Source organism: Chiloscyllium plagiosum, chromosome 6 (assembly GCF_004010195.1).
Source record: "Chiloscyllium plagiosum isolate BGI_BamShark_2017 chromosome 6, ASM401019v2, whole genome shotgun sequence".
Taxonomy (NCBI): Eukaryota; Metazoa; Chordata; class Chondrichthyes; order Orectolobiformes; family Hemiscylliidae; genus Chiloscyllium; species Chiloscyllium plagiosum.
The window spans coordinates 113280145-113293531 of record NC_057715.1 but is presented as its reverse complement, the minus strand read 5'-3'; the positions used below and the strand labels follow the sequence as shown (position 1 = coordinate 113293531).

General features: G+C 44.7%; 1 protein-coding gene across 2 annotated transcripts in view; it reads right to left on the bottom strand.

Annotated features, from left to right (window-relative positions):
- The window catches only part of gucy2f (guanylate cyclase 2F, retinal), an 83714-nt gene that overhangs the window by 25777 nt on the left and 44550 nt on the right, over positions 1 to 13387 (bottom strand). For both annotated transcript variants that reach the window (XM_043692449.1, XM_043692450.1), the window contains 4 exons: positions 11631 to 11787; positions 10522 to 10671; positions 5338 to 5486; positions 427 to 590 (listed from right to left, as the gene is read on the bottom strand). In XM_043692449.1, the coding sequence (XP_043548384.1) occupies positions 427 to 590; positions 5338 to 5486; positions 10522 to 10671; positions 11631 to 11787 (620 nt within the window). The remainder of the gene's footprint in view (positions 1 to 426; positions 591 to 5337; positions 5487 to 10521; positions 10672 to 11630; positions 11788 to 13387) is intronic.

Sequence of the window (13387 nt, the reverse complement as noted above, 5' to 3'; positions counted from 1 at the left end):
TGAGTTTCTCCAGCAGTTTCTGCTTTGGCTTCAGATCTCCAGTTCCTTGTTTTATACTAGTTTTCTGATGCTTACATAGTTGGATGATGAAACCAACTTTATCATTGTACTAAACACAAGCATATGTCAGAGTTTCTTACCTACTCTAAAATGAACTGGGAAACTCGCTTAAAAAAATCAGATTGGGGGAGGGGGGCAGAAAGGAACAGACATCCCAGATTGGAAACATTAACTCTATTTCTCTACTTTTCACAAATGCTGCCAGACCTGTTGAGTTTCTTCAGCACATCCTTCTATTATCATGAGCATTCCCTGAATCTTCATAGAAACATTGACAGTAAGAGTGCACATTCTTGCACCTTCAGCACTGGCAAAGTCCATGGGAAACCTCAGCTCGAGCGATTGCTTAGTATGTAATTTACTCACGGAGGTAACATCTGCGACAGAAGTTTCTCAGTTTTCTGTTTCTCGACCTCTAGTTCTTCAGTACGTTCACGGATTAAATCCTCGAGGTTGCTGGAGTACTGTTCAAGCATTCGAAGCATTGAGTCAATGATATTTGTCTTTTTCCCCTTGTTTATGGTTTTGAACTGCGGGAGAGACAACAAGGAGTCCATCAAATATCCATTCTCTGGGATAATCATTAGAAAGGCAAGACTTGCATTTATCTGGCTCCCTTCACACCCTCAGGATAAGCTTAAACTCATTACACCCAATGGCATGCTTCTTAAAGTGTAGACCCTGTTGCAATGTCAGACAATGTAGTAGTTTGGTTTGTGCAGAGGAGGCTTCCTCAAACAGTAATGGGATATTGATTGAGTCACCTGCCAATAGGAACAGGCAAATAGAAGCAACTAGTTCCTTTGATACATTTGTTGTGTGGTTCCTGGGGCTAAGTCAGCAACCATTGCTCACTGTTGGTGAAAAGCAGGAACACACGAATACTCAAGTCCAGTAGAACTTTATGGTTCTCTCAAGAGTTGTTGGATACAAAAAGCCAGAAGTAATGCTTCAGTTATTTAAAACATTTTTTTCAAAATGAATCTCAAATTTCCCTTGAGAATATGGCAGTGAGCTAGCTGAGTAGTGTGCAAGCCTATTTCAGAGGGCAGTTAGGAGTCAGATACATTGCTGTGGGTTTGGAGTTACACCAGGTAATCAAAGAATCCCTACAGTGTGGAAGCAGGCCATTCAGCCCATCAAATTCACACTGACCCTCCATAGAACATCCCACCTCAACCTATCTTAGCCTGCACACTATGGATAATTTAGCATGGCCAATCCGTTTAACCTGCACATCTTCAGACCGTGGGAGGAAACCAGAGCACCCAGACACAGGGAGAACATACAAATGCCACACAGGCAGTTATTCAAGAGTAGAATTGAACCCAGGTCCCTGGTGATGTGAGACAGCAATGCTAACCACTAAGTCATTATGGCAGATAATTCTCTAAAGGACATTAGTCAATCAGTTGGATTTTTAATTACAATCTGTTAGTTTCATGGATTGCTGCCATTCATACTCTCTTTTTATGACACATTTATTGAATTTAAATTTCTTGGCTGTTCTTGCAGTGCAGTGGGATAACATCCCTTCATTTGATCCAGATGCCCTGGGTTTGAAACCCACCCAATGCTTGATGGTTAAGGGACATGCACCCAGACAGATCCTCCTTGTACATCCTTCCAACATACTCCAATGGCAGACATTAGGAACAGGTTAGAGTCCTGGTCACAGCCATGTGTTAGAAAGAGTATGGAGCACTGTACTATCACTGTCCACTTCAATGTAAAACATACAAATGACCACAGCAACACAGGCTCCCTGAGCAACCTGCAGTATGTCACCAAGATAATGGGTCCCTCATTCAGGTTCCCTTCTGGAGTCTGTGACAATGCTGTGGCTTTTAGAGGTTATTTTGTCCTGGTTTTGTTGAAGAGAGGTTGTAAGGCAGAGGTACTGAGCAGTCTGGGCTAAACAGCTTGGGAGGCCTTGGGTTTTTGTTTAACAGCTTTAATGGGTGCAACCAGCTCTCACAGATCAGGATTTCTGAGTAGCACCTAAAGCTATTGGACTCTCAACAGAGTTGGAAGCTTCAATTTGAATGTCTCCTGGCTGCTACTGTCTCTGAACTTCCTCTTGATGTTGTTTCCTCCTGGATTGGAGAACTGCATGTGAGAATCTGTGTCTGAATTTTGCTTTTTTGCCAAGGGGGTGTGTTTATGGGATGTTACTATATTGGAACAGTTAATTAAGAATAGTTACTGTATCTATTATTCTGTTAAGTTTCCAGTAGATTTAACTTATTATAAATTCCTCTTCCTTTGATTGTATTTTAACTAGTGTTTAAATAAATTGCGTTTTGTTTAACATTGAGTAGTTTGATCAGTCGCGTTGCATCTTGGATAGACACTTAACATTTCTCTTCAAAAGAAGATAAGTTAGGGTCGAGGCTACATTTTTGAGAGAGTCTGGTCTGCCTCATGACAAGGCCTATGTTCTGGATGTGTCACCCCAGGGAGTACAGATTCACTTGATACTGGGGCTAAAGGGATTAAATGATAAGAATAGTTTGTGCAGATTAAATTTGTATTTTGTAAGTTTACAGTGTAGAAACAGGCCCTTCGGCCCAATGAGTCCACACTGGACTCCGAAGAGTAAACCACCCAGACCCTATATTACCCCTAACTAATGCACCTACACTATGGGCAATTTAGCTTTGCCAATTCACCTGACCTGCAGGTCTTTGTGACTGTGGGAGGAAACCGCTGCACCCGGAGGAAACCCACGCAGGCACAGGGAGAATGTGCAAACTCCACACAGACAGTTGCCCGAGGCTGGCATCAAACCCGGGTCCCTGGTGCTGTGAGGCAGCAGTGCTAACCACTGGGCCACCGTGCTGCCCCTGTTGAGGTGCAGTCAGTTCAGCTATAATGTGGTAGTTCCATTCTTGTGCAATCCTGTGTTATTAAAAAATCGCATAATAGCAGCACCATTTAAACTAATGGGGCTGGAATCACATTATAATCAATAGAAGCTTTAAAGGTTTGCGCTAAAGAAACATTGTCCCCAATTCGCTTTATAGCGAGTTTGCATTAATGAAACATGGGTTAAAGCAGAACGACCTGTGTTTAAAATGATTTCAGAATTCTTTAAAAGGAGAAACCAGTTCCTCTGTTGCACAAGTTCTCGAACAACAGGCATAATCTAAAAATGGAGCCAGGTTGTTGACATCAGGCACACAAAAGGAAGTGGAAATCGAGGACTCTTTCTCTTCTTAAAAACTGTTGAGGTGCTAATACCAAGATTGATGGATTTTTGTTCAGTAAAGAGACTGAGGACATGGAGACACGGGATTTAGATACAGGTCGAACATGAGTAGCAGAATTGAGTCACAGAATAAGCTCAAGGGGTTAAATAGCTTATTTCTATCCCTGCACAATAATGCTGAGCCACAGTTTAATCAGTATTCTATAGTTAGCCAGGGTCTGAATAGACAGTTAGATGTCACACGGTCTGCTGAAAGGCAAAGATAATGGAGGAGTGGGGACCAGGACTTCCTCTGTAACACTAAGTCATTTATACGAAGAGATTAATGCAGTCGTTCTAAATAAGGGCCGTATTTTTCTATTAGATCTAATGATTAACATCAAAGGACAGTTGCCACATTTAATAAGAGGGTCAACTGATGCCATTAAAAGATTTAAACCAAAATCACAATTAATTTTTATCTCTAACGTCTTGGGGAATACTTGAATCACACCTACAGAGCATCTTATAGTGTTCTCTACCTTAAAAGATGGGCTAATCAATTCCTTCATCAGGCCATTTGGCCCATTGAGTCTGCACCCTCCAAAGCTTCACTTTACCATCCAAAATGTTTATTGCGAGACAATAGCATTTAGTACTAGATTCTCCAGTCTTGGGAAACAGCCTAGCCCCATCAAGTTCCCTTAGAATCTTACACGTTTCAGCGTGATCACTCTTATAAACTTGAGAGGCTATAGGCCTGGTCTTTAACCTGATCAGAGATGTTATTATGCACCTCTGAAGCAGGTGGGATTTGAACCCAGGCTCAGAGGAAAGGACACAACCACGATGCCATAAAGCCTTCTATCGGCTCAGTCTACTTGAACTCTTATCAATCGAATCCCAGGAATAACACTGGGGATCAAGGACATGCTTTTCCACTCCCTGGGGAGTGGAAAAATGGGGAGATGGTGAAATAATTGGGTGAGGTTGGCTTCCCATTTCCTCATCAATTAAGTGTTGTTTAACAGCAGCATTGGGGCAATTCCAACTCACCAGTAACTAAAGCCCTTAAATGGTCCATTAACAGCTACTGAAGGACCCCAGCCAACGTAATGACTATCTACCTGCCCTCCCAATGGGCAAGAAAAGTGAAAACTGAAAGTAAGTGGAAAATGGTCAGTTTACCCGCCTTCAACACTATTATCCTCTCGAGACTGATTACTAAACATACTGATCTCGGACTAAGCTCCACTCTCTGCAACTTGATCCTCAGTTTCCTGACCCACTGGCCACAATTAGTGAAGATTGGGGACAATATTTCATCCTCACTAACAGTCAACACTGGAGCCCCCCAGGGGTGTGTACTCAGCCCCCTAACTGTACTCCATGTATACCCATTACTATGTCACCAAATATCAGACTAATGCCATTTACGAGTTCGCTGATGACACCACCATAGTCGGTCGAATCTCAGATGGTGATGAAACAGACAACAGACAGGAGATAGAAGACCTGGAAAAATGGTGCACTGAGAACAACCTAGTTCTCAATGCCGGCAAAACCAAGAAACTCATTACTGACTTTTACCAGGATGTTACGCATGCCCCCCTACACATTAACAGCAGAGGGATGGAGTGAGTGGAAAGTGTCAAGCTCCTGGGAGCGGTCATCCACAACAAGCTTTCTTAGACTCTTCATTTGGACGCACTGGTTACAAAGACCCAACAACGTCTCTTCTTCCTCAGGCAGCTGAGAAAATTTGGCATGACGGTGAATACCCTTGTCAACCTTCATTGGTACGCCATCAAGAGCATTCTGTCTGGATGTATCACTACCTGGTATGGCAACTGCACCATTCAAGATCGGAGACTGTTACAGAGAGTGGTGAACTCGGCCCAGACAATCACAAAGGCCAACCTCTCATCTGTAGAATCCATCTACCAGGCCCGCTGTCAAAGAAAGGCCACCAGCATTCTCAAAGATCCATCCCACCCTGGCAATGTTTTTCTACAACCTCTACCACCTTCAGAAATCTCACACTCAGCACTTCTTCCGTGTTCAGGGCTCGGGTGTGATCTACTCACTCGGTCAAAGATCTCGTTAAAGGTCGGTCTCCTCTCAGGTAGTTCACTCCAGCACTGTTTCATCAATTGAATGCACTCCAATGGGGCTTGGTCCGGAGAGACAGTGGGTCGACACATAGGGGGTGGCTTCTTCACCTTCCTAATAATCTCTACAAAGAAACCAACAATTAGGCATTACTGGAAAGTATCAAATGACTCAATTATTGAATCATACAGTACAGAAGAGATCCTTTGGCCCATTAAGCCTGTACTACCAAAACTACTTTAAATCTACATGAGTTTACTTTCCTGCACTTGGCCCATAGCCTTGATTATTATGACATTTGAAGAGCTCATCCAAGCACTTTTTTAAAGGTTGTGAGGTTTCCCGTCTCAACCAACCTCCCAGGCAGTGCATTCCAGAATCCCACCACCCTCCAGGTGAAGATCGTTTTCCTCAAATCCTCTCCAACCATCTTGCCTTTCAAAGTGTGCCCCCCCCCCCCACCTTATTACTGACCCTCCAACTCAGGAGAACAGCTGCTTTCTATCCAGAGATTGCTGGGGGAACTCAGTAAGTCTGGCAGCATTTTTGGAGAGAAAGCTGAATTAATATTGAGTCTGGTGACCCTTCTTCAGAAGGAATCCCTTCTAAAGAAGGTTGACTGGACTCACTTTGCTTTCTCTGCACAAGTGCTGCCAGATCTGCTGAGTTTCTCATGTAATTTCTGCTTTTGTTTCAGATTTCCAGCATCTGCAGTTACTTGTTTTATTTAATTGCTTTCTGTTCTATTCACCCTCTCCAAGCCATTTCTCACCTTATATATCTCAATCAGGTGCCCTTTCAACCTTCTCTGCTCTAAAAAAAAACAATCTGAGCTTATCCAGCCTCTTCATAGCTAAACTGTTCCATTCCTGACAAGTGTCCTCTGTACCCTCTCCAATACAATCACGTCCTTCCTATTGTGTAATGACCAGAACTGCACACAGCACTCCAGCTGTGGCCTCACCAAAGTCCTGTTCAATTCCAACATAACCTCCCTGCTCTTAGAATCTATCCCACAACTAATAAAGGCAAGCATTCCAAATGCTTTAGTTACCCTATTAACCAGTCCGGCCACCTTCAGGGATCTGAGGACAAGCGACTCAAGATCTCTCTGTTCCTTTGAGCTTCCTCATGTCCTGCCATTCATTGAGTACTCCCTCGACTCAGGTCACATTCACTGGACAAAAACCAACTGAGGGGTCATATAGAATTGTACTACACAGCAGAGCTCATTATGAAAGGAATAAAGACCTCAGGGGTTGGGGCTAATGAGCGGATGGAAACATGTCTGAGTCTCTGACTGAGGGAGGAAAAAGAAAGGATGGACAGAGCTCAGAGGTACCTGGGGAGTTGGAGGTCTCCATCATAACGACCACAGACGGTACTGGAGGAGTCATTGGGAGGGATATGTTGAGGTTAGAGATCACCAGGGTCAGTTTATTAGAGACTGAGGCTGTAGGGGATGTTTGATGGTGACTGGGAGGGAGTCTGGGGGAGATCCTGCGCTAGATCCTTTCACACTAGATCCAGCAGTCATCACCTCCCTTTAACTGCCATGTTTGCTGTCATCCAGAGAAACCTGGCTGGTCACAGAATTTATAATGTAGTCCAACAGCTAGACTGTCCTCAAGTCAGGTTGACACAGGAACATGTTAACAGTGGAGGCTGGGACCCCATTCCCAATCACATTCCTGACATTTCCAATTTTCAGATAGAATTCCAAGGCCATTCCTGACCATTCTGTACCCTAAACCTCAGCAGTCATTCAGCAAGTTTCCCAACCCAGCAATTCTCTGCCACAGAAAGCGGTTGAGGCCAAAATATTGAATAATTTCAAGAAAGAATTAGATATAGTTCTTAGGGCTAAAGAGATGAAAGAGTATGGGGAGAAAACAGGAACAGTTGGATGATCAGTTGTGATCATACTGAATGGTGGAGTAGGCTCGAAAGGCCGAATGGCCTCCTCCTGCTCCTATTTTTCTATCATCATGGCCAGGTTTTTAAGAGGCTGCATTCATGACATCACAGATGCCACATGACATGCCTAATGAGGGGCGCATGCCCGAAATGTCAACTGTCCTGCCCCTCAGATGCTGCCTGACCTGCTACACTTGTCCAGAACCACACGTCCGACATGAATCAATGCCTACATGAGGGAATCATAGCTCACCATCCTTTCTGTGTCAAGCCATGTAAAATAACTCCACTAAGGCCAGTATCCCATCATCAAGTCACCCTTTATTTACACTTGGAGAGTCCTTGACACTGATCCAGCTCCCTGGCACTCCTGTTCTTATCTATCAGCTAGGGCTCCCTGATTGGATTCACATTCTCTGAGGTCCACCTGGCTGACCTTGTTACAATCAGTACGGTATGCAGCTTCAAATACCCGATGCATCCCTCTTGGCCCCCATACCGAGGTGTATTCCATTCTAACCCTCCTTGGCCAGCTATCCATGCTATGCCAAAATATGTTACTCCTCAAGGCCTGTCATACCCCCCCACCCATGTACCAAAGATGTCACTTTCCCATTCCATGACCCAATTGCACTTCCGATGTCAGTGTATAATGCTACAATCAACAAACCACATGACAGGTCTTTAGACTGGCTTAACATATGAGGAACGTTTGAGGACTCAGGGTCTATACTCATTGGAGCTTAGAAGGATGAGGGGGGATCTAATTGAAACTTAGAGAATACTGAATAGCCGGGACAGAGTAGATGTTAGGAAGATGTTTCCATTGGTAAGAAAGACTGGGACCCAAGGGCACAGCCTTAGAGTAAAGGGAAGACCTTTTAAAACTGAGATAAGGAGAAACATCTTCAGCCAGAGGGTGGGGAATCTATGGAATTCACTGCCAGTGAAGGCTGTGGAGGCCAGGTCACTGAGTATATTTAAGAAGGAGATAGATAGGTTCTTGTTTGTCCAGGGGATCAAGGATTATGGGGAGAAGGTGGGAGAATGAGGTTGAGAAATTTATCAGGTAAGCGAAAGTGAGGACTGCAGATGCTGGAGATTAGAGTTATGAGTGTTTTTTTTTAAAATTAGCTTACTTACAGTGTGGAAACAGGTCCTTCAGCCCAACAAGTCCACACCGACCCTCCGAAGAGCAACCCACTCAGACCCATTCCCCTACATTTACCCCTTCACCTAACACTACGGGCAATTTTGTACTGGAAAAGCACAGCAGGTTAGGCAGCATCCGAGGAGCAGGAAAATCGACGTTTCAGACAAAAGCCCTTCATCAGGAATGGGGCTGGGAGCCTCAGGGGTGGAGAGATAAATGGGAGGGAGGTGGGGCTGCTGGGAAGGTAGCTGAGAGTGCAATAGGTGGATGGAGGTGGGGGCAAAGGTGATAGGTCGGAGGGGAGGGTGGAGAGGATAGGTAGGAAGGAAGATGGACAGGTCGGACAAGTCATGAGGGCGGTGCTGAGCTGGAAAGTTGGAACTGGGATAAGGTGGAGAGGAAGGGAAATGAGGAAACTGGTGAAATCCACGTTGATGTCATGGGGTTAGAGGTTCCCGAGGCGGAAGGTGAGGCCTTCCTCCAGGCGTCGGGTGGTAAGGGAGTGGTGATGGAGGAGGCCCAGGACCTGCATGTCCTTGGCAGAGTGGGAGGGGGAGTTGAAGTGTTCAGCCACGGGGCAGTGAGGTTGGTTGGTGCGGGTGTCCCAGAGATGTTCTCTGAAGTGCTCTGCAAGTAGGCGTCCCGTCTCCCCAATGTAGAGGAGACCACATCGGGAGCAACGGATACAATAAATGACATGTGGAAGCTCAGGTGAAACTTTGATCGATGTGGAATACTCCTTTGGGGCCTTGGACGGAGGTGAGTGGGGGAGGTGTGGGCACAGGTTTTGCAATTCCTGCAGTGGCAGGGGAAGGTGCCAGGAGGGGAGGATGAGTTGGTGGGGGGGGGCATGGACCTGACCAGGTAGTCACGGAGAGAACGGTCTTTATGGAAAGCAGATAGGGGTGGGGAGGGAAATATATCTCAAGCTTTAATTTATCAGTCATGATCGAATGGCGAAGCAGGCTCGATGGGCTGAATGGCCTAATTTCTGCTCCAGTGTCTTATGGTCTTATAGGTCATGCCCCATCCAGTAAAGGTATGATTCTTTCATACCTACTCACCTACTGCCTGCTGTGCAGAAGTAGTGAGCACTATGGTGACAGTTGATTATGTAAAAATAAATCTTTAAAAAACAGAAATGATTCATTCATAACTTTTCACTATTTTGCAAACCAAATCCTGTCCATAACAGTGCAACAGAAATATCAATCATCAATGCACTTTAAAATTTTGGTATCTGAAACCACCTAAACTTTTAAACAACAAGCATTGTGAAATTGAGAGAAATCAGACAGACAGAGCTGTCAATCAGTTAGGAGTATTGCTGTTTCAACACTCTAATGGTTATCTGGGCTATCAGCCATGACAGTACACTGAAGCTTGGCTAGGAATGTTCCCAACTCCTGCTAACCATCTCAAGAATGTAAACTTGGCACTAAATTTGAAATATTAAACCTCATAAGTGACCAACCCAACTCCAGAGCCTAAACTTCCCTTGAAATCTCTATCTAATATACACTTTTCATTTTCATATTTACTTTTTTAAGTCACAGAGTCATACAGTATGTAAACAGATGCTTCAGTCCAGCTCGTCTACGCCGAGCAAGTTTCCCAAACTAAACTTGTCCCACTTGCTTGTGTTTGGTCCATATTCCTCCAAACCCTTCCTATTCATGTACCCATCCAGATGCCTTTTAAATGTTGTTATTGTACCAGCACCTCCTCTGGCAGCTCGTTCCATACACACACCACCTTCTGCATGAAAAAGTTGCCCCTTAGATCCTTTTTAAATTTTTCCCTTCTCATCTTAAATCTTTGCCCTCTAGTTTTGAAATACCCTATCCTAAGAAAAAGACCTTGTCTATTCACCCGATCCTTACCCCTCATTATTATATAAACCTCCATATGATCACCCCGCAGCCTCCGACGCTCCAGGGAAATCAGCCACAATCTATTCAGCCTTTCCCTATAGCTCGAAACCCCCATCCCTGGAAACGTACTTGTAAATGGAAACAGGTAACCCGTCAATATTTACACAGATTCCTTATCACTGTGAAGGAATGCTGGAGTATAACACTGAACCCACCTTCAGGGCTAAGGCCTAACATGCAGTAAGGAGACCCCCGCACCACGACTTCCTGTAAAATGATGGCAAAACTGTAAGAGTCTCCTTTCAGCGTTGCCTTCTTGGATAACTCGGGATCTCTCAGGAACTCAGGAGCTGTCCAGAATAATTCTGAGAATAGAAAGAAGTGGACAGTGTATTTTCTTTATTTCAGTAGATCTACCAAACTGCAAAGCATGCTAGACATTCAGTTGCTCAGAGGCAAACAACAACAAATTGCATTAATGTAGTAACTTTAACACAGTAAAAACAAAGACAGAGATAGATAGGTTCTTGATTCGTACAGGGGGGGAAGGCAGGATAATGGGACTGAGAGACATATCAGCCTTTATCAAATGGTGGTGCAGACTCAATGGGCTAAGTGGTCTAATTCTGCTCGTGTATCTTATGGTCTTAACCCTGGCCTAGACAAGGTTACAGAGATAGGGAGGGTGAGGGATTTGAATCAAAGGTGAGAATGATTAAATGTGGTGTTTCCAGACAAGGAGCCAAAGTAGATCAGAAAGCAAAGGACTGAGAGGTGAATGGAACTGAGAGAAAGTTAAGATCCAAGCAGCAAACATAACTATAAAACTGAAGGAGCTCAACGTTCTGTTATGAAAGTTGCTCTCGGGATAGAGGCAATTCATTCTGTCTGTCTTTCCAGTGAAGTGACCGTGTGGTGTCAATTCAGAGGATATGAAGAGCAAACCAAGAGGCGTAGATGTGTCAGCCAGCACAGACAGAGGTTTCCCAAGGATATCAATGGTCCAGTTAGATTTCCGAAATGAGGCTTGACCCCCTCAATCTTTTGACTAAGAGGAGACACTGCGAGCCATTGGTGGGAGATAGACGTTGTTTTCTATTCAGAGAGGCTATTACAGGCCTCTGAACACTTGTTTTCCAACACCCCAAATTAAAAGAATAATTTGCAAGATTTCAAGGGTGAGGGTGGGTGGTAGGGATGTTGACCAATTAGATGTGGCGATAGGGTCATTTTTTTTGCCCGCGCTGTCTCACCCCTACAACAGCCTGTAGCCTTTTCTCGAAGTGACTGGTGTTAAAAGTGCTTCCCATGTTCCTTAGCTCACCTTCTGCTGGCTGTTTCCCTTGTGGAACTTTCTGTGTCTCCAACAACTCCAAGTAACCGTAGTCAGCAATCTTCAGCACAAACCTTCCGTCCACCAGGCAGTTTTGCGATTTCAAGCGTCCGTGGGGAAATTCCCGGTGGTGTAGATATTTCATTCCCTGTCCATGAATAAACACGGGCATTGTGAGATCAGACAGCCCAACGACACCAGTCTGCCTTCTGCATTGTCCCTTTTCATTGCCCCACCATTTGTGCCTGGCCTTCCCCTCTGGAATTTCATCCTGAATACCTCACTGCCTCTTCCTCCTCTTTTAAGATATTCCTTAAAGACTACCAGTTTGTCCCAACTGTTGATTACCTGCACTAAAATATGGGGGTCTTCATCGTAGCAAGTAGTATCCAGCCTTCAAGGATGCTCAGTCATTAACTTGTTCAAGACAGAGATTGATAGATGTCTAGTTGCTAATGACAACATGGGATATGGGATTTGTATGAAGATATGGCTTTGAGCTAGAAGATTAAGCATGATCTAGAATGGTGTAGCCTGGTCAAGGGTCTGATTGGCATACTCTCGCTGCTATGTTCCTACAGGGAAGAAGTGCTAGGTTTAAGTGCTACCTGAGGACTCAATGACCAAACAAGGTGCTTTGATAACACAGCCAAACACTGTGAATAATTCTGCAGCTCCTTCCAGCACATATCAATGGCAGGCAGTAAGGGTGAGAGAGATTCCTAATGCACCAAGTGAAGGGAACCACATTGGAATCCCTACTGTCACTCTCCAAAGCCTCAGGCTATAATGTTCATGCTCGAACAGCAAACCAGGCTTCCTGAATGAACTGAGCTACCTCCACCATCACCACTTATAAGGTGGATAACGGTCCAATTTTATCCGATTATGACCCTGTCAATCACCTTGAGATATTTTATTACACTAAAGGCATAATAAACAAATGCTACTATTATGGCAGTCTCCAAGTCTCCAAGTAACCGTAGTCATAGGGCGTGAGCACCACTGGCTGGGCTGATACTTATTGCCCATCCCTCATTGCCCCTTGGGAAGGTGGGGGTGAGCTGCCTTCATGAGCCGCTGCAGTCCATGTGCTGTAGGTAGACCCACAATGCTCTTGGGGAGGGAATTCCAGGATGTTGACCCAGTGACAATGAAGGAATGGTGATATATTTACAAGTCAGGATGGTGAATGGCTTAGAGGGGAACTTTTAGGGTTGGTGTTCCCATGTATCTGCTGTCCTTGTCCTTAGATGGAAGTGTTTAGAACGTAGAGAACATAGAACAATACAGCACAGAACAGGCCCTTCAGCTCACAATGTTGTGCCGACCATTGATCCTCATGTATGCACTCTCAAAGTTCTGTGACCATATGCATGTCCAGCAGTCTCTTAAATGTCCCCAATGACCCTGCCTCCACAACTGCTGCTGGCAATGCATTCCATGCTCTCACAACTCTCTGTGTAAAGAACCCACCTCTGACATCCTCTCTATACTTTTCTCCAACCAGCTTAAAACTATGACCACTCGACTTAGCCATTTCTGCCCTGGGAAATAGTCTCTTGCTATCGATTCTATCTATGCCTCTCATTATCTTGTATACCTCAATTAGGTCCCCTCTCCTCCTCCTTTTCTCCAATGAAAAAAGTCCAAGCTCAGTCAACCTCTCTTCATAAGATAAGCCCTCCAGTCCAGGCAGCATCCTGGTAAACCTCCTCTGAACCCACTCCAAAGCATCCACATCTTTC